The 25933-nt window shown below is 42.3% G+C and overlaps 1 protein-coding gene across 1 annotated transcript in view; it reads left to right on the forward strand.

Annotated features, from left to right (window-relative positions):
- ITGA8 (integrin subunit alpha 8) overlaps nt 1–13274 on the forward strand; it is a 160834-nt gene extending 147560 nt beyond the window's left edge. The window contains exons 27-29 of the mRNA XM_019532605.1: nt 1466–1567; nt 10086–10208; nt 12436–13274. Of these exons, the coding sequence (XP_019388150.1) occupies nt 1466–1567; nt 10086–10208; nt 12436–12522 (312 nt within the window). The 3' untranslated portion in view covers nt 12523–13274. The remainder of the gene's footprint in view (nt 1–1465; nt 1568–10085; nt 10209–12435) is intronic.
- Nucleotides 13275–25933: the final 12659 nt, after the last annotated feature.

The following is a 25933-nucleotide window of genomic DNA, read 5'->3' on the forward strand; positions in this document are numbered from 1 at the left end:
CGCCCAAAGGGAGGAAGTCAGCTGAGGTCAGATGACCCCAGCAAGATAATCATCCAAATGCTTCTGGAACGTGTCCAGAGTAGGTGTTTGCACCATTTCTGGGGGGGGTTCTATTCCAGACCAGAGCAGAGACTTGGATGGTAAAGACTTTTTTCTTTTGTCTAGTCTAAAATGGTCTTCCAGCAGTTTGTGACTGTTTGACCTTATCTTCCCTTGAGGTGCCCTGGTGAACAGATGTTCTCCCAGTTCCTGGTGTACCCCACTTATGTACTTATACGCTGCCACCAATTCCCCATGAGCCTACACCTCTCCAGGCTGAAGAGTCCCATGCCTCTCAGCCTCTCCTCATAAGGCCTTTTCTCTTGCCCTCTGATTATGTGTGTGGCTCTTCTCTGGACTCTCTCAAGCTTCTCCACATCCTTTTTAAAGTGTGGAGCCCAGAATTGAATGCAGTATTGCAGCTGTGGCCTCACCAAGGCCAAGTAAAGCCAGAGGATGACATCTTGGGTCTTGCTTGAGATACATAGGTAGATGTAAGCCAGGATTTTATTTGCTTTGCTGGCTGCAGCATCCCATTGGTGGCTCATATTCATCTTGTGATCAATCATGACCCCTAAGTCTCTTTCGGTCATGACGCTAGTGGGAATGAAGTGGGAAGAAACCAAATTCGAAATGTTGTTATGAATGTTGAATTCATTGTTCATCAAGAGCTTAGTAATATTAGAAATACACACACACACACACACACACACACACACACACACACACACACAGAGTCATGGACATATATGTGTGTGTGTATACATATATATATTTCTAATATTATTAAGCTCTTGCTCAACAATGAGCTCAACATTCATAACATCATTGTGAATTTGGTTTCTTCCACCTCATTGAATTTTCTTCTGTTATGAGAATACAAGACCTCTAGTAAGCTCTCTCTATGCTATTCCTTAATTTTCTTTCTTTTATCACAGGAAGTGAGATATATATATATAGATTTATAAGCATTAGTAATGCATAGGGGGTGCACATGGATCCACATGCACCCCATGAGATTGGCTGTGCATTCCCTGGAAGTGCCAACCATGAAACTGGAAGTGCGGGCAGAAATGCACTTCCTGTTTTGCCAGTTTTGCTGCTGGTGTTTCCCGGCTCAGCAATGAGCCACTGGGGGATCTTCCCCACCCCCCCCCCAAAAAAAATCGGTGATCTGGTGCTCCCCTCAGACTTGGGAGGCACTAGTTGTCCATGTTTGTAAGAGACAAGCTATTAAGCTTCAGGGCTCAAGGCAACCTCTAATGAGATAAGGAAGGTATTTTTTTCTGGGGGACATATTACCCTTTGACTGCCTTCTTGCACTTGGCGCAATAGTACAGTAAAGTGGGGGTGACTAGGGCTGTACTCTTTATTAACCCTTTAAATGTAACTGTTTTCCTTAACACTTTTTTAAATGTATTTTCAGAGAAAAAATGACCACTATACCCTTTCTTCTAATGTGTCCTTTGGAGTTAAGAAGATGCCGTATAAAGTCCAGCCAGCAAAATTTCCAGAGGGAAGCATAGCAGTAAGTGTCACAGAAAACAGTATTTTAAATCTGTCCATTACTTTAATTACTCTGATCTCAGAAGATTTTGTTACAGAGATGCACAATCAGGATCAATATCTCCTCAGCTTCTGATAAGAGTTCTGTGGACACTATTTAAAGATAAATTCCTTATTACTCTTCTACATAATATTGATATATACTAGTGAATTCTACTTTAAAATAATTTCTCAGTTATGAAGTTACTGCACTTCAGGTTGCTTTTCTTATAATTGATAGATTTTTTCATCTAGGAAAAAATGGTAACATTTGGCAGGTCTGTTGTGATAAGCCATTGCTTGAAGGTAGATAATCTGAAAGGAAACATTAGTGTTACATATATTGTTGCATACATTGTTTTTAAATGCAGTGGTTCTTCTCAGTTAGCAGGATACACTCAGTTTACCTCACAGGAAGAAAGTTTTAGGCACCACCTATAGCAGAGATTGACAACCTGTGGCCCCCCGGGGCCAGATCCAACCCAAGAAGATCTGCCCTGATTCTCATTTTACTAATGGCAAACCAATTCCCCATCTTTTAAATCTGTTTTGCCTTTTGCTATGCCAGTCACCTCTAACCTCTCCAGCCAGCTGCTACAGGCCATTCAGGGGCTGCTCTTCCTCACTGCAGTTTGCTGTCGCTGTCACTGTCACTGAAGCAGCCAGAGGGAACTGGAGGCCCACTGGACTGGCTGGGTTGCAAGCTGTGGCCAACATTTGAAAAAGATTGCCAACCCCTGAACTGTAGCAGCTCAGTCCTTGCCTGCTATGAGATTACCCTTACATCTGGGCTTTCAGAAAAAACCTTTACACAGCCTTAGGTTTCCAGGTACATGTTATCTAATTACCCTACGTATTGGGTAGGTAGATATTAAAGAATGCCCCTACCTGTAGAGAAGAAAATCTGTGTGGGCCCTGGACTACTAGGGGATGGAGTTTTGGGGGTTTGAGTTTAGTCTAATTTTTTATCACTGCTGTGATGGGAGAGTAATCTAGAGGAATCTGTTCATAGTCATTTAATTTTACATTGCACTCACTTTTAAATGCTCTATTTTGTCAGTTTTAGCTGAGGCAAATAGCATGTGGATGTAAACAGGAAAACCAGAATAACTCATCTCACCTAAACTTGAACCTTAATTCTACACATAAATGGAGAGTTATCATGGTCAGTCCTTCTTTGAAAAAAAAAGTTACAGTCAATGCAAATCTTTTTAAATTAAATCTTGAGGCAAATTTATCTAACCCCAATATATAAAAAAGTATTATTAAAGGAGGAGTTATTTTCTCACCTATAACACCATGACATTAATGTGATTTTTTTGGAGTTAAACAAGTATAAAATATCTTAGAAAGGGGTGTCAAAGATATGGCATGCAGACAGTCCTGGTGGGGATCTGTCAGTGGTGGAAGAATGAGCAAAATATGCATTCATTCCTGTGGTTCCCTGACCCAAGACAGTGGCTCATGAACCAGTGACAATGCATGCTGCCACCATTACTCATCCCACTGCAGGAAGTGGGTCTAGATCTGGCCCATGAGGAACCATGCTGTCTGGATCCAGGCTAGGAGACCAAGGGATTTTGACACCTCTGTTTTAGCAGATTTAAGCTTCTAAAGCTTTTCTTCATCTAGACCACTCATTTTTTTACGCAAGTACCTGCATTTAGCTGGGAAATGTAGAGGGTGTAATCCTGGTCCCATTGAAGTCAATGGCAAATCTGCTACCATCAACATCAATAGGGCCAGAATTTCACCCAGTGAGTTTTGATGCTTAATATAGAGTGTTCATCCATAAAGGATCAAAGGCTTCCAACTGAAAGATGGATACAGGCTCTTTAGGTTTTCTTGAAGCATGTGTTCCCTAACAGAAACATGTGTTCCATAGAACAATGTTGATAGTGCTGCCTTCATCTGGACTGGAGAACTTTGCTACAGGTGATAGCCTGCTGTTCTCAACAACTCGCAGATGATCTCTCAAAGAATCTGATAAATGTTTTTATTCTGTTGCTCCATACTTGTTATTGCGTACAGATGATTTACTGCATGATTCCTGTCATGACAACTGTTAAATATTTTTGAAAAAGATAGTTCTTTTATGTTTTTTCATACCTACTCATGACAGCAGATATTTACCAGTTCTACAGCTTGATGTGATATAGGCACAAGATCTTTTGATGTTTCATCTGCAAAAAGAAAGAATTTCCTTGAAGTTGCATGATGCTTTATATTTCTGCTCCTCTAAAAGAAATCAGTGGTGGTTTGAATGTATCAATCCAAAGATTTAGCTGAAAGCTTATAATTCTTTATGAGATGGTATGAAGGGTTGAATATTTCAAATATTTTATCATCATGTTGAAAACTAATTTTAATACACAAATGCCAGCACCTGGCAGTTTAGTGGAAGATATATATATAGATCTATATATAATGATCAATCTCTCTCTTTCTCTTTCTCTCTCTCTCTCTATATATATATGTGTGTGTGTGTGTGTGTGTGTGTGTGTGTGTGTGTGTGTGTATTATATATATAGGATATACCAATAAAATACCTAACAACTTTGCTATGTCTTGTATGCATCAATCATTATCTTTTAGATTCATATAGACGCTCATTTTTAAAAAATGTGAATAATCCTGTAAGTTCAGTGGGAGTATTCATATGTCTATAGATGAAACGTGTACTTACATTTTTTGGTAGTGTTGAAGTGATGTGGGTGCAGTGGTCCAGGAAATATGTGAGAGATGAAGATTTCTGTGGGTGGTATCTTTTATTCACCCAACAGCATAGCTGAGATAGACTTTGACAAACTTTCACGTGAGATTCATTCTTTCTTAGATCTTCTGAAGATGTCCAATATAGAGTAGGTCTTAAGGTATTTTGAAGACCTAAAAAAATTCATTTAATTCAAAAGCTTGTTGAAGTCCACCCTAACCATGCAATTAGTCCAATAAAAGATATCACTCACATAAATCCTTGCCTTTCCTTCACTTCCTTCTTTACTGGCCTGGGGCCTTGATATATGTTGTCATGGGACAAGTTGTTTATCTTAAGCATAAATGGAAAAGAGGACAGATGTTGGAAAGGATATGACAAGCAAATAAATGTAAAGCTATCACAATATAACTAACTAAATAAAAAACACTGATGAGCAGGTTAATCAATTTTCTCTCACACAGCAGCAGCATCCTATAAGTGCACTTGATCCAATTTTTTTTAAACTCAGTTAGGAATCTTTTTACTAATTTTGGTTGGCTTAAATTATCTTATCTTAAATATGTAAGAGGATCCCAGTATACATGTCTTTGGCATAGTTTGTTTTAGTTTACTAGAGGGGAAAAAGGTTGGTTTTAACACATATGCATATACTCATTTGCATAAGCATGTTACTCTTTTACTTTAAATGCTGTTATTATAGTATGAATGATTGGATATATTTATTTTAAACATGCTTGTTCTCCTTATAAAAAAAAGTTTATACAAGGCAATTGTAATATGTAAACACAAATGTCAATATTAATTATGGGTACAAGCTCAAGGGAGGTTTTACATATTGCTTTGGGCATTTTTTCAAAACATACAAGAACATTATGCTGTAAATGTTTGATAGTAACATGTAGGAGTATTAGAGAGTTATTTATGATCTTTCAGCCTCTTTAAACAGCATGATTAAAGATTAGATGAAGGGCAGATTAAACATCCATAATATATGGTAGTAGCAATAACATTACTAGGGTAACTGATTTACTGTGAATATGAAGCTGCTACTACTTAAAGCATCAGATAAATTAGAAAGTTGTGAATAAATCTGGGTTTTTAAAATGCATCTCAGGACCTTAGCCCACATTGTTAATGTTTCTTTATGTTTAGTTAGTTTGTTTAATTGTGGGCAGCCATTTTTTAAGGTGAAAAGCCCTTGGGATAGATGATTTCCTAACCAGATTTTGATGTTGCATAACTCTCTCATGGGGTCACAGTAACAAGTCCAAAGTTCCACTTGAAAAGCAGTTTCCGTTATAAATTCAGCTTTGATCATATCTCTAATATTCTCTAAAGAAAGCATAAAGGCTCCACCCATGCTGTCTTGTAAGCTGCCCTCTCACTAACTAGCCTCCGTCATTGTTAGTCCCTCACTAACCATACTCACAGGAAATCTTCACCCTCACTCAGCACTCCTCAGATCCACCCTTAGCTTTGGCAGCCCCCCCACCAATATGAATGTTAGAAAACCACAAGGTCCCTACTGTTGTTTACCCCAAGTGAGTCCCTCCATGACAACAGAGAAAGTTATAAGTCATTGCTCATAAATGGCTAGGGACAGACATTACACATAAATCAGTTTAAGTCATCAGAAACTGGTTTAAACCTGTAACAGAACAGATGTTCAGTGCACATAAACCAGTTTGAAAATGGCTGAAACTGGTTTGAGATTAACCTGTTTGAATCAGACTTAACTGATTTGCCTCAAACCAGTTTGTGCAATGTCTCTCCCAGGCCCCGTGGTAGTTTAAGATAAACCAGACACCCCCAGCATCCTGGCATGTTCTCTGGGCTGGGCGGGGCTCTCTGCTCCACAGCAGAGCTGGCCCCTCCCATCTGCTCAGCACAGACTTGCAGGCACAAAGCATCTGCCTGGCTTCTCCCTACTAAGCAGGGATTATTCCCCCCGCCCCTGTGTCTTGCATGGACACTTTTCAGCATTAGCTAGCAGACCACACGCTGGCTATGGATTTCAGGGTATTTTACAGAGTGACTTTGAGATTTTTTTATCCAGGATATTTTAGTTTTCAAATAGAGATCACCAGAATTCCTGCTAGTGAGGCAAGTGGCAGTACCCAGGCAGAGGAGCCTGCTCAGAGCTGGCACCTGGGACCCACCTGGAGGAGGCTGACCTCCTGGCCAATTGGGACCAGAAGGACATGCTTTGACAGTTCAAAGCAAGCCACCCCACTGGGAATGTCTTCCAGGCAATAGCTGCCCAGATAACCGGGCAGAGGTACACATGGCAGTACTGCTGCACAAAGGCCAACTCAGCAGCCACAGCCCACTGGCAGCTTGCCCAGAGGGGCAGGTGCCTCTACTGGCTCTGCAGTCCCCATCCAGGTCTTGCAGGCACACAGCCTTGGGGCCACATGCTGTCACAGGTGGCAGCAGGTCACAGCCAGGCAGCAGGCCCCACTGCCAGACTGTTGCAGCAGGTAGAGGATGCGGGAACTCTCAGGGCTGATTCATCAGTCCAGCTGGCACAAGGGGTAGTGTCCTCATATACCATTTGGCCAGGCCCCAGAAGCTCCTGACAGCTAGTAGCCCTAAGCTACTTGCCAGGGCAGCTTTTTGTACTAATGAAACCAGGACAGGGCAGCTTTTTATACTGCTGGGGCTGGCACAGATGCTGGCCCTTGGCTTTAGCTCCCCCTGGCTACAAATCCGGGAGGAGCCAGGCAGGGTTATTTTGCCCCAAGTGGCACAACTTGTACCACACCAAAGTGCATGTTCGGGCACATGCGCTGAAGCTGAAGCAAAAAGCCCCTGCTCAAATTTGCACCACTTCTATTTGAGTATGCCTGCTTCTAGAAGTATGCCCAGCTGCAGTGGGAAAACATGTTAGCTGAATGTGTCTTACTAAATTAATAACATTGCATTTAACCCATCAGACAATACCAATCTTAGAGTATTAAATAGCATAAGAATTAGAGAGTTTCTCAGAGAGACTGGTGTTTTAGCTTTGAGAGGGGCAGGATTATTATCCTAAACATATACTTTGTTCCTCTCTTCAACATAGAAACATATTTACTTTGGGTCTGAACCATGTACCAGAGCCCAGATTCCACAGTGAGGGGCATTTTAGAAATGTAGGTGTGAGCCTCACAAAAGGTAGGACCTATTGAAAGTACTGCCTCAGACCAGGAAACAGTGAGATAATGGAGTTAGCTCATACAGAAAGACATGATGATAGCTGGAAGTCTGCAAATTCCTGAGAAACCATTACTGAGACTTGGGTCAGGATGGGGTAATGGTTAGTGAAGATGTTGGAATTACTGAAAAGGTAAAGTAGTATAGAGACAAGAGTGAAATGAATTTTGCACTTCCCCTCATCTTAAAAGCTGAGTGACTAGATTGATTAATTCTAAGACTTAAGAGACAATAATCAGTCACTAAATTGGCCCTGCATTAAAACAAACAAGCAACCACTGACCTAGATCCTGATGAGTGACTTCTCTGGTAATGAGAGGGGTTGACAGAGATTACAAGAAAGTGGAATGGAGGAGACAGCATGATAAAACTAGAAGAAACAAGATATTAAGCTGGCAAGACAAGAACCTAGAAAGGGTATGCAGAAAATATTGGAAAACTCTGAAGGGCTGTAGCACTAGGCTGGAACCAAGAATGGGGTAAGTGGTCTAGGAGTAACCAGAAGACTCAGCAAGAACAGACAGATTTCCTAGCATTACCTCTAGCATTAAAAGTACAGGATGGCTTCAGAAACCAAATAATTAACTTGTTTTGGGGGCTGCCTGATATAAATCCATCCAATCAATCCTAAGAAAATCTATCAATCTATGAAAAGCCAGGAGCTGTCTGCAACTGGGCCTAGGTGTTGACAGGCCTGGCAGGAGCCTGGAGCAGCCTGCAGACCTGGATGTCATGGGTCTGGCAGCCATGCAGCACTGCAGTCCCAGGCAGCCACACCAGGATGCAGGCAGGCTGGTACAGCTGGCCTGCAGCCTGCCCAGGGGTGGACACGGGGGCCTGAAGTGGCCTCAGGCTACCTGCATTTGTCCCAGGAGTCAAACTGCCTGCAGGCTTTTAAGTGCCTGAGGCTGGGGCAGCCATAGAGCCAGCCCAGCCCTGGGGCAGAAGAGGTTCCCAGCCCCAGAGCCCTGGGGCTACCTTCAGGCTGACCCCCCAGTGGCAAGCCTGACTGAGAGCAAATTTGGTCCCAGTTGGCATCTATATGTGCATTACTGCACAGTTACTACTCGCAAGTAGATTTGCTACTTGCATTTGCAAGTAGTAAATTTACTTGTGAGTAGCATAATTTGCTGCACAATAAAGGTGTGCTCATGTAGACGTGTATGCTTACTACCTGAGCTGTGCAAAGCTTTGGTCGCTGATTTGATTCGGCGAAGATTCGGCCTGATTTGGCAGATGACTCTCCAAAGCCAAATCAAATCAGGAAACCCTTTAATCTCTCCAAATCAAATCGGAACCCTCTGAATCAATTTGGAGAGATTAAGAGAGATTCAATGATTCGGACACAGACACCGCTTTAAATGTTTTTTCTACAAACCTCATGGTACCAGGTGGCTCGTGAATGCTAAGATGCTGGGGTGGATGGAGTGTCTCAAAGGAGTGTGGGGAGGTCCCCAGCATGCTCAACGATGGACCCTGAAGTGGACCAGAAGCAAGTCCCCCGGCTCAGCAACTGGTGCCTCCTGGGTTTGGGGGGGCACCCAGGGTCCCCCAAGGCCAATCACAGAGCCAGGGGAGCATGGGAGGGCCCCAAAAGTGGACTGGAAGTACTTCCGATCCATTTCTGGGTCCACCACCGAGCACGCAGAACCCCTCCATGCTCCTTGGGGATGCTTCACCATCTCAACATTCACGAGCCATGAGGTATATAGAAAAAACATTTAAAGCTGTGTCTGTGGCTGAATCGCTGATTCTCTAAATCAGCATTGAATCTCCAGATTCGGATTTGGCCAGATCGAATCGGGACAGTGTTCCAAATCAACTAATCGAATCACTGTATCCCAAATCAGGCTAAACCTGAATCCAAATCAAATACTGCTCGCATTGCACACCCCTACTTAATACCGTGCAGTAAACTATGCTACTGCACAGTAAAGCATTGTGTGCAGACACGCTTACAGAGTAGTAACTTACTGTCATTCTCCAAGTATACAAAGCTGCTTTTAAGAATAAGATCATAATGTGACAGCTCAAAAAGAATGTTGTTTTGGGGCACTGTAATTTGTAACCCAAGGATATATGGACACCAGTTCTTGGGCTGCTTAGCGGAAACACAAATGATATAATAAAAATTGTATTGATCAGTCAGCATATTTTTATATTAAAACATGTAATTTGCATGGTACACATTTTAGTTCCAATTGAGAATTTGGCCTAAAATCCACACTTGCACAGTTGTTCAATTCTACATGCAACATGAGAGGCAAATTTGACTTCTTGTATGGTTTTAACATATTAACAATAGAAGTGTTCACAAAAGCCATCCAATATCCATAAAATACAAATGTTTTGTATTATGCCTGGTAGAAGAAGTATTACTGTATATGTAAAAATCTCATTTTTAGGGATTATTTTAAACAAATTGAAAAGAAATTGCAGCAAGTCAGTCAACATACGGTAACTGTGGGAAATCTATGTTTCTAGTCAGGAAATTAATGTAACTTTTATAAGTAAATATTTATAACCACTGTATCCCTATTTCAGGATCCATTTATTACAAAATCTTACATGTTATATCTTTTCATTTCAGATTAAAACTTCAGTCATTTGGGCCACTCCAAATGTCTCCTTTATAATCCCTTTGTGGGTTATAATATTAGCAATACTCCTTGGATTGCTGGTTCTGGCTATGTTGACCTTAGCTTTGTGGAAGGTAAATATGTAGTTGTTGTCATTTCTATTATTAGCTTAATGAAATTGGAAGGGATGCTAGCAAGATTTAAACTAACAAAAATAAAGAAAAAGAAAATGGAATGTGTAATTTTTAACATTTTGGAGCAGAGGCCAGGGTAGACATGTGTCTTCTTTGTTTTGGCATATCTGACATGCTTATGTCACTGACCTTTATGAAAGGAACTTGTTTTCAAAGTCTTCTTTTATTATTAAATTCTGGTTATAAATGGGCATACATGGTTTGATCTGTTCCCAAGACCTATGATCTTCTTTTCAGGATGTTTAGATTCATAATGCATAGTAGAAAGAAATGCCTCCAGTATGTTTTCCTTTAACCCTTAAGGAATTGTTGACCCTTCTAATTTTAGGGAGATATTTTCTTTTAAAAGAAATCTGATTTCCTTTAGTATCAGGAGGTTGTGTCCTGGGGTTTTTCTTTCCTTACAAAATTTGCAGCCATGAGTAAAGACTTTTTTTTCTTTCACAATTTTTAAAGACAGTCTTTCCCATTTGAAATTTCTAGAAACACCCTTAGAACTCCAGAACCTGACATCACTTCATCAACATTTAGTGTTCAGAAAAAGGATTGTCTCTTAGGCTACATCTGTCCTGTCTCCCTGTTGAGCCTGGGCCCACTACTAAAAAAACAAGTTCTGGCCATTTTTCCTTCTCTATACATACTAAAGCCTAACAATTAAGTACACCTGGTGATCCTGAGCGCACCCCTGGTGCTGCTGTCAGGTGCTCCCAGAATAGTTTAAGAGCAGCACTGGGTGCATGTTCAGGGGCTTTAAACCACCTGTGCTGCCTAATTGCTGGGCTTTGGCATGTCCACAGTGGAACAAGTAGACAGGGTTTGTTTCTCAGTGGTGAGTTCCAGACTTATAGAGAAGCAGAATAGACATGTCCCAAATGTTCTTTAAACTGGGTTATAAAGTGCTACCTAGCTTAGTACAACTAATCATTTCTTTGTCTCTTAATATCACTGATTTGAAAAGCCCCTAAACAACACTTGTTTTGGGCTTCAACCATTACTGGGTAAATAGAAGCACAGAAGAATCACTGTTGATGTCAAAATTCAAGTCAGCCAAAATGCTGTCCGTCTCAGAAACTTCTGTCCATGTAGGTTTGCATTAAACTTGGGGATTCAGTCCATGGTGTTTTTACACCTATATTTAGCTTTCATAAAGAATGACACTAAAAAATCTATAATCCAGTCAGTCTAATATAGTATACCAGCCCCCTCTGAAGATGGTGTCATTGCAATGTAACAGTTAAAGTTTGCAAGCTACTGTTGTCCATAGAGGATGCTGTATTATCTATATAGCACCCAAACAGTTGAAACCTTGACCGTCCCCAATGAAATCAAGCACAACTCCACTGAAAGTATAGAAGGTGCTTGTCAGAAAAGTAGGGCAAAGAGGTCCCTATCCAAGGGATGAAAACATTTTGTTTCTTATGCCAATAACAGCAGCATCATAAGTGCTGTTCTTTCTGAAAGAATAGATCTGCATATTTGATTTTTTTTTTAATTCACTTTTTATGTTTCCTTTCTCATTACTGTGTCTTTACAAAGTACATTTAATGGGAAGGGAAAGGAAGAAAACTCCATATATACGATGGAAAAAAAATATAGGGTTGTCAATTTTTTTCTTTTTATGGGGGTTCTTGTAGTTATTTTAATCAGAAGTTTTTTGTGACCTAATGTTGCTAATTATTATTTAAAAAATGCTTAGAACATTTTCTTAGCTATTTTAGTTCTGTTGATGCCTTTTGTATACAATCAAACTTGAAATTTTTGTATCTAATTATAGAGAAAGAAATGTTGAGACATTTAAGGCAATCCTGCATGGTGCTGATCTCCCTGAACTCCCTCTGACTTAGAGTGCTGAGGGTCCTCAGAGCCTTGTAGCTTGTAAGACCAATCCCTTAATAAGAGTCAGTATGAGACAGAGCACTCCTGAAGTCTCCTCAAATTCCTAACATACAGTGGTTTTAAGTCTATAATTACAAACAGAGAAGAGGCAGGGTTCCTTCCCCAAAGAACTTGTAAACTTGCTTTGCTACCCTTACTCAAGTGTATCACATCTTGCAAGAGCTAGGATTGTAATCTAGGCCCTAAATTAAGATTTAGCAAGGTGAATATTGGAAATTGAGAGAGATTCATGTGGTTACCTTCTGTTGATGTGTGTTTTTGTTTTCGTTAGTGTGGTTTCTTTGACAGATCTAGGCCTCCTCAAGATGACATGGCTGACAGGGAACAACTGACAAATGACAAGACTACTGATGCATGAGAGAAGAAAGTGAAGGTTCAGTTTGGAGCCCTGCTCACAAGTAGAAATGTGCTAAAGATTAAACAAAGGATTTCTTTTACCACAGTCTTCCTTTGAACTTGCAAGTGACATGAACTTGTAATCTGAGCTATGCAACGTTATGAACATTCACCATGTGATGACCATCCATGGCAAAAAGCAGCTTTATCGCTGCCTTGAAGACCTAATCAACCACACTGCAGAGTTTTCATACCATACTTCATTCTAGATTTCAGAAGATACTTTTGAGGACCCGTGGTAGGTTAAAACACTTTCAGAATAACTCCAAATCTGCAAAACTGAAATGTTTGCATTGTTGTATCTTCTAAAAGATGGACCAGGACAAAACTTTCAAACACTGCTGTATCATGCAGAATATTTTTGACCTCCCTAAGGATAAGAACTCTTATGAAATTATGGCTCAGGGAGACAAGCAATATATTGGTACTGTGAAAGTACTTCTGAAAAATGAAGATAGTCTTTAAAGTACTTTATAAATGAGGCACAATTATTTATTTTTTCCACCTTTCTAGGATAAGTATCTGATCTAACCATAGATTCAGATTTTTTTCAAGAACTAAAACATAACATGGCAATCATCTTGCCATGTAAATATAAAAAAGAACCCTTTCTATAAATTCAGTACACTTCCCTTGGTTGCAAGATATTTTGGAGAACAGAGGAATTTATACATAATTTTATGAGAAGGGGGGTGTCTACACAAGACACCAACTGCACAGTAGCTGAATAATGCCGTGCTAATACACTACTGCACAGTATTATTAGGCTACTGTGCAGTAGTGTCAATAAAGGAATGCTCCTGCACTAGTGAGCAATAACTCCGGTTACTGCACATTTATTTAGTACTTGGTTATACAAGTGCTAAATGAATGCACAATAACCACTGCATGGTAGCATCTTGTGTAGACATGTCCAGGGTGTATGATAAAAGAATATTTTAAAGCTCACTTGTACCTTCTTAAACCGTTAGGTGGCAGTACTAAATTCAGTTAACCAAATCCATTTTTTGGCATAATTTGATGCAAAAGCAGTTGATGTTTGTAGGAATTTAGTCTACTTTTCTGTCAAAACTGAACTTTCCCTTCTGTTTCAGAGTGCGTATTTTGTTAAAACATCCTCTTAAAAATTCTACTGCGTATCATGTTGGATTTGTGACTGTTGTACCATAGATGGTAACACTTCATTTACTTAAAGAAATGCCTCATTTTTTGTTTTATTTTTTTAAAATACAGCCTCAAAAACATTGTTAATGAGTTTAAGAGATTTTGGCAAAATCACGTTTTTGGATAAAGTAACTTACAATTCTTTTTTATAACAAGGAAATATTTGGATGTATATAAGTAGGAGCAGATGATCCAATTTTGAGATGATCCACAAAAGGAAAGATATTTTGTGATAAATGCAGTAACAGTATTGATTTGTTTATTTTCTGATTTTAAGATACAAAAGAATGGATGAATCCAGTTTAGTTCACCAGTAGCTCCTACTTTGATATCGGTGAATGGCCCTAGTTTAATTTTGAGTCACACAGCTGTAGATCTGTGTCAATTATCTGCTAAGGACCTCTTGTGATGGCAGCAACTTTGAAATTTCTTGTGTTTTGTGGGCTTAAGAAAAGAAAATTAACTCACTTTGTTCTCTGGCCTTCTTTCCTTCCCACCAGTCTAACTGGGCTTCCAATTTGCCGTCCACCTGGAACCAGTGGTTCTTTTTAACCCATCCTGCTGCCTCCTAAGCTTTGTTAAATTGCCATCTTGCTGCTTTCTTGACATCTATTATTGTTAAAGCAGAAGTAACCACTAAGCAAGGCCACTGCTGTCGATCTAATGACTTGCTGAAGGACCAGAAAATAACTCAGCAAACATCCCGCTCATTTACCACAGCCAGTTCATAAACTCTGGCTCAATAGCCAGAAAATCTGTGTGCTAAAGTTCCATTTTAAGGACTAACACCATTTTTGTGGAAAACTTGGCAAGTTCTCTAGCATCACTAGAGCATTGCTCTACCTGCCCATGAGACTTGGTGGGAAAAGGAGAATATTTCTTTTGTGTTTTCTCAAGATGAGACTACCTGGCTATTTCCTGGTCTTACCACAAAAACTAGTGTCAGGAGGACTGTCTGTTTGGGTTTGCACTGATCCTTTACATACCAATCTCGGAGCTCAGTTCACAAAACCATTGCAAAACCAGCCCTGGCAAGATTCACACCAATGCAACCAGACATTTAAGATCCACAGAGGAAAAGGAAAGAAAGAGAGTTTATCTTTTGTAAATATTGAATTGGTGTGTGTAGGACTTCCAGAATTAAGATTGACTAGCTGAGTAAATTCACATCATCTGCACAGTTCTTACTCTGATGAACTTATTACCATTAGGAAATACTGACTATATGATTTTTGTATGTGCAATACTTTATATTACCTATGTACCTGAAGCATGTTTACACTGGCATTTGTTGTTGTTTTTTAAACCTTTGAATATACTGTTTAATAAGTACAATAAAAAGAAAGAGAAAAAAAAAAGGCTGTGTTAGTGTGTATCCAATATGTTTTCAATCCTGTATTGGCTGGAGGATGGAACTAGATGACCTAATAAGTCTTTTTCAGTTATAATCTCTATGCTTCAGTTTTGAGCAATTACACTTTATTTTATTTTAATGACGGGCTATAGCATGTTCAGATACTAAATTTAAACCTAAAAGAACCTCAGTCACTGCTGGGCCTGGCTGGAATCCATTGGCTGCAGCTGCATAATGTCACTGAAAACCAAATTAGAGGCACATGAGCTGACAAACAGTTGCTTTGAGCAAAAGCTTTGTTTTATATTTCTGCGTCCTTGTAGATTAAACTTCCCCTATGGTAATGTCTGGAACATTGGATGGTTGAAGACTTTAATTCTGGGTTCCAATATTTGTGGATAAATTCAGCTGAAAATTGCAAACAGGTTTGAGAAGGAGACTTCTGGGTGTCAGTGCTGGTGTTGAGCTTTCTCTTCAGAGTGTTAGCCTTTTGGGAAACAGCATCCAGTATATGGACAAAGCAATGACAACATGCAAGTATATGTACTGTATAATTACGTTTTGTTCTATCCCTTAAATGGTTTGGCTCCATTCATTTTAATGGAGTCAGACCAGGGATTAATTGGTGAATGTGGCCTATTCTCTGGGTAAGTAACATTCTAGCATGCATATATAGAGCTGGTAGGTACTGAGAACATAAGAGTGAAAACCAGAGTTATTAAAACAAAATTTCTATAAACTACTTATTGGTATGACCTCTGCCACAATAGGATAAATTTAGGAGACATTAACTTGATGCCTTTTTTAAGAAAAGCTGATTGTCTAATATGTTTATTATATGGTTAACTTTTTAAGAGTATCAAGTGATCTACATTTTGTAGTAATCAGAAAATGTAATCATTTACCTAATAGTGAATGGTACAAGTAGATATGTTGCCATCATATCACCTTATAGATTTCATCTTTTTATTTGAAACCTTGGCTGTACAGCTAATATGATTTTCAAGCAACTGTCTAGTTGTTAATGAGAAAAGGCTGTTGTCACATTTATGAGGATTATTTTACAAACATTTCCTGTTCTCCCCAAGTGCTGCGTTAAGAGACTCTCCAGGTTTCCATTTTTAAACATCTCCTGAAAATAGCACATTTTTCCCTACATCTTAGGCTTGTTTGTGGAAACCTGAAGGATTTTCAAGCAACAAGACATGAGTTATCTGAAAAGTCATTTGGAAACTGACAAACAACTTATAAACAGTCAAACATACACAAGAGAGGCGAGTCCCAACTGGCTGTCCAGCAAGGTACTCCTATACTTTATGACCAACTTTACTTTTAATGAAATACCGTCTGCCTGACATGCAGCCTTTAGGGATTGTTTATGAGTGAGCTCTTTATTTATGATTGTTGGCAAACATCCATGCTGAAATGTAGTGTAATGCTAGTGCCTCTTGACAATAAAAAGTCTTGAATTTAGCTTATGCTGGCGCCATGATGTGACACAGCAGGAATGTATTTAATATCTAAAAACCGTTGCTTGTTTTGACTCTGCATTGTATTGGACGGACATTAACTCTTTAGCAGGCTGCCTTGCTGTACAGATAGACATGTGCTTTCTAAGAAAAGACAGGAAATAACTTTTCAATCTAATTTTCAGGTACTTGCATTCAACATTTTTCATGTACCTTGCTGATGTACCAAGTTTGGTCTCCTTAGCAGCTGCTAATAAGGTACATTTCAACTCTGTCGTCCTAAACTGCATTATACTAACCTTTATTTTACTCGTTAGTATATCTTTTCCAGAAACAGTCTGAAGATGATGAGTACAGCAGAATTCAGGGTGATGGGAAATAGTTAGAGTGTGTGGGACTAATTTGTTTCTTGATACTTGTCAATAATTAAATCAGAATAAAATGAATGGATCATTGGCTTTCGCTCTCCAAACTCTTCTTCAAGAGAAACATGGGAGGTCTCTTTTAGCCCATCTCACATCTTGAGATGATGGGATTGTGGCTGTGAGGTAGAGGCATAATAACAGTTGATATTTTACAAATATGAAAAGGAAGCATGGACTTTTGCCTTAAGCAAGAGTGTGACAGAGATACAAATACCATTCCTCTCTCTTCACACTCTGTTCTATTCATTGAGTATTAGACCAAACTTCCCCTAAGAAAACTGTTGTTTCCATTAGTCATAGTTGATGAGCAGAGCCAGGTAAAATTGCAGAAAGTTTTGACAAATATGATACAAAGGGAAGCTTTTCAAGGAAGCCATTACCTATTCTTCTTTGCAGTCTGCTCCTATATGCTGCAAGTGCCTGGAGCCTAAGTCAAAATACCGTCCTTCCAGTACAGCATGACAGGAAGATCCTACTTCAGTTGAATATCCTAAGGAAGGAAATCCATCCTGGTGGCGAGGATAAGCTCTGTAAATTCAGAATGCCTTAAAGTAGAAACACTCCCACATACTGTTTGTTCCCCAGAGGAAAAGAAGGCAACAAAAGCCACTGCTAAACCATACCATTTTCAATAAGTGGCACAAGTCTAGAGACATGACAGTTGCACACTAAAAGCTCTTGATCACTGAGCTTGTTCTTGATCCTTAAATGTTCAAACTGTCAGGAGCTCAGGGGTAATAGACAGCCTGGGCTGGAGTCTGCTACAGGTGAGTTAAAAGAAACATCACAGGCACTGACAGACATTCAGTACCCCAGTCTAACTCAGCACTTTACATAAAGTACTGTGAGTTAGAGCACCCCACCCCCACCCAACAGGGAATAAAGCCTGCCTAGCAGCCAAGAAGCCGCCCCTCTCCCCAGACCCGCACATCCCTCCCAGCTCCAGGGCTGTTATCAGTGAGGGGGGGAGGGGAAAGCCATCAGCAGTAAGTTACTCCTTTAATCAGCTGCTGGCTTGCTTGGCCTGAGCTGCAAGGGAGGAGGGGGTTGATCAGGGTGGGGGGGCTCCAATACACCCATCCTCTTTCCCCCAGTTCAGCCTGGGCAAGCTGACAGCTCATGAAAGAAGCAGCTTACTGCTGGTGGCTTGACCCTTCCTCCTCCCCCCACCCTCCCTGATGACAGCCCCAGGGGCAGGGCAGGACTGGGCTGCATCAACCCAGCCCCGTTTATGTGGAAAAATAATCCTAAAGCAGAATGCTTTCTTCTGATACCTCATTTGAGGACGGTTAATTTCTCAAGTGATCAGCCACTTTAAAAATGTTCTGCAGACTCACATGGACAAGCTACCCTTTGCAGTTCTGCCTTGGTTAATGGAAGGATTGGTGTCCCTGTGGGACTGGCTACAGAGACCCTCACTGCAGGTATATGAGGCATAACCTGACAGTAGCACTTCAGCTGGCATGCGTTCAGGAGTGGAGGGCAGCATTCAGAACAAGGTATGGGCACTTTGAATACCTAGTGATTCATTACAGCCCAGCACTTGGGGTACAAAATATTCCATGATATCCTAGACCAGTTTGTGATTATTTATTTGGACATCTTTATTTTCTTCTGAAATTCCAGCCCAGCATGAAATTCAAGTCTGGCTGCTGCTTCTTCTCTTTGGCAAACAAGTTTTAGTGGTTGACTGTGTCATGTGCCGGTGTTAGATCTACAAACGCAGCACCTATTATCATCCCTTTCTGAAACCCATCTTCTATATGCTGGGTGATGTTTAGTATTTGGCCAGTGCAGGATTTGCCTGGTCTGAATCTGTCTTGTTCTGCTATTACATGTTGTTCGATATGAAGTGAGAGGCTATTGAGAAAAAGGTGTTTGTAATGCCTATAAAGATGGCACAGGAGTGATACTGGCCTGTAGGCCAGAGGCATCCTTCCCTGCCTTTAATATTACATGGGCTTGTCACCATAGTTCAGGTATTCTAAGGGTTGATGAACAATTGTTAAAAGGTGTAATACCCATAACCTTGTTGCTCCACTCCTGATACACCCAGGCCTGCAAACCAATGCTTCAGGATTGTTCTTGCACAACCAACTAAGCTGCAGTGAACAAAATAAGGCCTATGGACCAGATCTGGCCTACCAGGCCACTCTATCTGGCCTGGGGCCCCTAAAAATGTATAAAATTATTATTTTTCCATGGCTGCTAGTCTAAGCAGACAAGGCATCAGCAGTGGCAGGACCCAGGAGCAGCAGCAGCAAGGCCTGACTGGTTTTGCCCCACCCCCAGACCTAGCAGAAGCTTCTGGCCTAGTCACCCTGGGCTGTTCCCCACCTCCCTCAGCCTGAGAATGCAGTCAGATAAGAACAGGGGGGAGGGAAGCACCTCCAGCAATTGCCCCAGTCCACAGGGGCTGGGCCAGTCCTGGCCATGCAGCCAGTTAATGCAAGCTACCAGAGAAGCCAGTGGGTGGGCAGGGAGGAGGGGAGAAGCAGTGGCGGTGGTGTCAGTGGTGGCAGGTGTGGGGGAGTAGCAGCAAGCAGGCAGGCAGGAGCGCAGCAACAGCTGGGCTGGAGCACAGGGCCTACTCCAGTGGGGACCAAGGGCAGGGTGGCAGGAGCGCAGAGCCCGGGCTGGCTTCCTCCCTCTGTACTCTATAGACCTGAGCCAGCTCTTCCCCACCCCCTGCTGACACAGCAGGAGCCGGCCTGGTCCCCACGATTCCCAGCTGGCTCCGTGCAGTGCCAGCCAGGTCAGGCTGGCTCTGCACCACACAATTTCTGGCTGCATGACCAGGACTGCATGGCACAGCAGGAGCCAGTTAGAAACTGCATGTTGCCAGAGCAGCAGATGGGCAGGCAGGGGTGGGGGAAAAGCAGTAGCGGGTGGGCAGGTGGGGGGGAAGTGGAAGTGGGTGGGCAGGCGGGGGGGAGAAGCAGATGGGAAGTTTAGGGTGGCTTCAAGAAGGCCAGAACTGCGCTTGTGTTGCCCGATACACTCAGTACTGTACTACAACCACCATCCTCCCACCCTGTACGCCCCACCCAATCGCCCTGCACCTTACACGCCCACAACCCCAATACATACCTCAGACACCCTCCCTGACACACTCATAGCCCCTGCAAGCCCCATACTCACCCACATCCCACATATCCATACACACACCCACATGCTCCCTCACCCCACATACGCACACACCCCTAAACTTCATACCTACCCACACTCCCCATACCTATCCATTGCTGCACAAACCCCACACCCCACATACACACATACTCACACATACCCACCCACCGATATCCCCATACCCCACTGTATAATATACAAAAATAAGACTTCATTTTAAGCTATTATGTAATCACCTCTATGTACACTATTCAAATACATGTAAATCAGGACAAAAATATCTTTTGAAGTTAAATATATGTTGCAGTAGATGGTTGATTTTTTTAGAACATAATTTGTTTTTTTTCTGGTTCCAAGATGGCAACCTCCTTGCCAAAAGGAGTACTTCTGAGGCAAGGAGAGGGACTTCAGGTGGCAAAAGTCAAGGGTTAGTGGGCAAGACTTCTGGTCCCACTGTCAAGGGGTAGGGCTACCCAGACAGCCCTTGACAGCTTGCCAAAACTCATTAAACAGCCCTCCAGACAAAATAATTGTCTGCCCCTGAACTCGGCTGCAGGTTTACCCATGAGTCTACTATTAATGAACGATGACACTCAGCAAGCACAACTATAACATCGTGGACACAGAATTATTGGCAGTAAAATGCAGTGTTGGAGGGGTAGCAGTATTATTTGGGGGGAACCCAGCTTCCAATGTGGATTTTCTTGGAGCATGAGAACTTGGTAGATCTCCAGACTGATGGAGGTCTCAATCCTAGACATGTTTTGTGGTATTTTCATTACCTTTTTATGTTTTATCATGGCCTACTGCCCTGGCACTTGGTATCATAAAGCAGATGTCCCCTTTTGTAAACCTGAATATCTAGAATATGACCCAACAACTGAATTCACAGTTCTGTTGTCCCTCAGCTACCACACTGGTAAGAGAAAAACAAATGTAATGAATCCGATCCTGTCAAAGGCCCATTCATTGAACAGATCTGGCAAGACCTTTAAGAGGCCACTTCTCACCCCAACACTAGCTGCCAGTGTCAGGGTGTGGCTCTCCTCTGGGACGAATGCAGCTATGTACCCAAGGGCTAGCTATGCTAGGATTCTAGTCTCTTCCCTTGGCTCAGGAACCTCAGTTTGGCTCCCGGTTTGTAACTTCAACTCCCACCCTTTGGCTTCTCTCTGGTTCCAGGCATTGGCCCTAATTGTAGGCCAGACCACTTGAGTCTCTTATGCAAGCAGTTTGCAGGACATTATACTAGAGCAAAATGGAAATAAAGAACATTATGGAAATGACAACTGAGGTTTCGGCAAAGAGAACAGAGAGTGTATTGCTGAGCAGAATTTGAAATGCCATAGCAGAACCCACAGCCTTCGAGCATGTAGAGATTATTAGAGGGCTGACTGGCAATAACAAAAGACTAACTAGCAAGATGAATGTATTAGAAATAAGGCCTAGTTATGGCATCTGAGAACAGAAAGAAGCCTGAGAAGAAATTACCCACTACATGGTTTTTGACCCAAACTGACAGTGCTCACAAGGTTTGATGGAGGGCTTGTCTCTGGTCCCCAAAAGGAATGATAACATCTCTGCAGCTATAACAGTACCACTTAGGTCACTGCCAGATGTGCAGCTTCTCAGTCTAACTCATGGTGCTTCACAGAAAGTGCCATGAGTTAGACTGACCCTCCCAACGCAACAAGCATTCACTTTGGAGCTGATCCAGGAAGATAGGCTAGATGTCCACAGCCTCTTCACCTAGTTTTGCCCCCTTCCTGCCCCTCCCAGCTCCAGTGCTGTCTCAGGATGGAAGAAGGGAAGGGAAGGAGGTCCATTCTGGGGTTTACCCAGCCTGCGCTGGAATGGGGGTGGGAGTAGATTGGAGTTCCCCACCTCAGTGGGGGGCGGGGGAGGAGGGCTCCAATCCACCTGCACCACCCTCCAGCACAGGCTGGGAAAACTCCAGATGCAACTCCCTCCCCACTCCCATCCTGAAGACAGCACCAGGGATGGGGTTGGACTGCTTCAGCCCAGCCCTGCTCCTGGCACACACTAACACAAGTAAATGAAGGCGCTCCACTTTGGAACACCTTCATTTGTCATGCAATCAGGCACTTTTAAAGTGCTCAGCAGCAAAGCCCCTCCCCCCAGCCCTGCTGCCCCTTGCCCACACCTAAAGCCCCTGCCCCCCAGCCCTCTTCATGCCCCTTGCCTCCCACCCAAAGCCCTTGCCCCACTCCCCTTCTGCCCCTTGCCCCCCACCCAAAGCCCCTGCCCCCAGCCCTGCTGCCACTTACCCCCACCTAAAGCCCCTTCTCCCCAGCCTGGGCTCTGTGGCTGTCAGCAGCTACCCAGAACCTGGGCCAGCTGCAAACATCTGCTGCCTTTCCGCCCTGATCCCAGCCCTGGGCTCTGGAGAGGCAGCAGGTACTGGCAATGCTCCCCAGTGTGCTGTCCTCGCTGCTGCTTCTGCAGAGCAGTGTTGGAACCCGGTGTGGCAGGACACAGTGGAGACACAAGCTGCCTGCTGCTCCAAGCTCCCCATTGCCCTGGCCATACTTCCCCTGCAGGCAGGAGCAGCAGTCAGGGGCACAACCCTGTGTGCTGCCCACGCTGCTCCCATGCACACAAGGGAAGTGTGACCCGGGCAGCACAGAGCTTGTAGCAGCAGGCAGCTTCCCTGTGTGGCCCCTGCGTGCTGCTGCTCTCTCGCCAAAGAGCGGGCTGTGGTCATGGAAGCCAAAGCCTTCCCGATGACACCAGCTCCACAGTCTTTGGCTAACTACATGGATCCTCCTCTCCCTCCTCAGCCCATACCCCGAGACTGGGAGGACTGAAGAAAACACCACCTGTGCTCCCAGACCCTTAAGCCCCACTCCCAAATCCCTGTAGTGCCTCATGACCCGTCTGGGAGTGCTCCGAGCCGTGTCATTGGTGCCCACATGAATAAGGAGCATAGGATAGTGGTCTGTGGAGGAGCTTTGGGATCTTTGGGTTCCACGTTCTTTCTGCAAAACAGTATTCAATAAAACTGGTTAAGGATATTTCTCAGCAGTTTTATGCTTAGTCAATGGGCAACAGTTATGACTACTGAAATAGTCATATTCAGAAAAACTAAGCTAAGGAAGAATATAACTGTAGAAACTGTGATGTCAGCATTTTATCATTTCTGGTGTGCTGAAAAAGTCTGCATATTGCATTATTAGCAGTCTGTATCCAGTTAAAATTACATCTAATTCAAATTTTTAATAAGTTTAAATGCCGTAAAAATAGTTTCCCAAGCTCTTGTGTAGAGCAGTCCAGATAGAAAGAAGACATTAATAGTTAATAACTCTCCTTTCAACTTCAGGTCCATGGGTTCAAAGAGTTGTGTCCTATCTTTCTATTAAATGCAGTTTACTAAGGAATTGCATGCCATTTCTGGAGCTTTTCAGCATTCAACTGAACATTCAACATTAAAACATTTTTATTCAGTTAGAAATTGAATGGTTTTGCTCTAGATGTACACTAAACCCTCCTGTTATACTAGGATGATCTTCGTAACCGAAAGATATGTAATCTAGAGAAAAAATGGTGCCAGATGAAATGTCTTTGAAGAAGATTTTGATCAAGAAAAAAAATATTCATTTAAGGACTATCAAGACTAGAGGTAAATTTAAATAAGCAAGGAATTTAAGGAATTAAAAGCCAACATTTTCAATATGAGTTTTGGGTACCTCATTTTTTCCTAAGAAAGTGATGATCAGTACCCATTGAAAATCAGATCACTTTACGGCGTCTCAAGCTATGCACCCAAAATTACTAACTGTATTTAAAATCTTGGCTAGGACATATAGGATTTAGGTAAACCTCTGAATCAGTACAGAGAGATTTTACATCATCATCAGAAATCACAGTAATACTCAGTGGGAGGAGTATGGAATGAAGAGTGCATTCTAACACTACATGTCTGTGTTTTGGTTGGCTTGTTTCACAGTTGTAATGTGAAATGTGGATTGTTCATTAACAGTGAGGCTTTTACAAAACATAGTTTTCCCTCTCAGAACATTTACAATGATGTTTACAGTATAAAAATGCTTATGCAGCTCCTCAAATTATATGCCAAGCACCGAATTCATGCTCCTATATTTCCTTTTCAGGCAGAATCAATCAAACCACCACAAAATATTAACACTTAAGTTAGAGCAATGGCATGTTCCTTAGCTTCCTGCTCTGGTTGAAGTGTTTATCTTCTCAGCATCTGCTGAGGAAATTCTGGATCATGAACTTATGTCTTGGCAGGGAATTAGTGTAATTATTTTACTTGTGCTCCCCCCCTCCAGATATAACATTTATCCAACAGTTGATGTGGTAATCATGGCATAAATGGCAAGACTGTTACACTTGCACCCAATTTAATGGGCCATAAAATGGCAAACCAGCCATAAAAATGTTCCATATATCATGTAAAACTTGCGTATGATGCCTTAAATTGAATGTGTGGTAGGTTCAGGGCTGGGGCCAAGTATCAGTTCATTGTTGTCTCTGGCCAGGGAACTGTGTTGGGGTCTTGAACCTAGCTGGGATTATTTAACCCCAGCGCTCTTTCCTGCCTAGAGCAGGGGGTGAGACTCGGTGATCTACAAGGTTCCTTTTGACCCTAGAAATCTACGAAATCTATGAAACTATCCCACAACGGGCAAACTACACTTGCCTAGCTCCTCCCAGCTCTTCAACCAGGGACAGCTAGAGGCTGGGGCCAGCACCGGTGCTGGCCCAGCCTCCTTGTGTGCTGGCGCGTGCTTGTTGTGCTCCTTTTTGTGCCAGGTTTTTTTGCTACCAGAAAATCCAGGCAGCAAATTTTGACCCTGCACTACGAATTTGCCATGTGGGACACATTTTAATATTTGCCATGTGCAGTCTGTGGCATCACAAAAAGGTTTGCGGCACCACAGACTGCATGCCCCTACATGTCTGGATGTGGCCACTGGGTTCGTCCTGTGAATTATGTTTGCATACCTAGCAGTGCTAATACTGTGGGACCCTGTACCCTGGTTGATCTCCTTCCAGTTCACCAAGAGACAGTGATGGACAGCTCCTTTCCTAAAATGGAAGCACTTCCACTGAATATTCATGTTGACTGGAGTGGGAGTAGAGTGTGGCCAAGCCTGCACGTGTTATTCTGGCCCAGATGCTGAGGCAGTGGCTGTAAAGGACCTACAGAGCTGACTTGTGCCCAGACAAGAAGTTGTAGGATAGATTTCATTTCCCTTTCCTGTTGTGCAAGGATTTGCATTTTGCTCAGAGGAAGGGAATCTGCATGTGCTTTGCATCTTTATGAAGTGCAGTCTATTAAACTGATCACTGCCATTAGATCTCATGCAATGCCTTCTTCATTCCTTGCATTCTGTACTTTTCACTGAATATCTTTTCCTCACAAGGAAAACAAACTTGTGAAAGCAAGATGTGAAGGGTTACATCTGGACAGAGTTAAGTGCTGTGGTTCTAAGTAACAGCTGGAATGTGTGTAATGCGGAAGTTTCTTTTATGCAGCCATTTTGTTTTTCTCTTGGAGAAGGCAGTAACAAGAATCTTATTTGCAGGGTACATAGCCTCCCCCCACCCCGTTGCAAATTCCAGTGGTGAAGTTGCAACAGGATCTCAGAACACAAAACTGGGCTTTGTTCATCTGCATACCTTTTCATCACTGCTAAGCTTAATTCTTGTGTTTATAAGCAGGGATCCTGGTTTTCTCTGTTAAAAAAATCACATCATGAATTTTAAAACAAATCATGAATTCTCTGATTAAAACCCCCAAAATTGGTCATTCCCCACTCTCAGCCCCCTCACCCCTGCTGGTGC

The sequence above is a fragment of the Crocodylus porosus genome, unplaced genomic scaffold (genome assembly GCF_001723895.1).
Source record: "Crocodylus porosus isolate Cpor-Errol unplaced genomic scaffold, CroPor_comp1, whole genome shotgun sequence".
NCBI classification, from domain to species: domain Eukaryota; kingdom Metazoa; phylum Chordata; order Crocodylia; family Crocodylidae; genus Crocodylus; species Crocodylus porosus.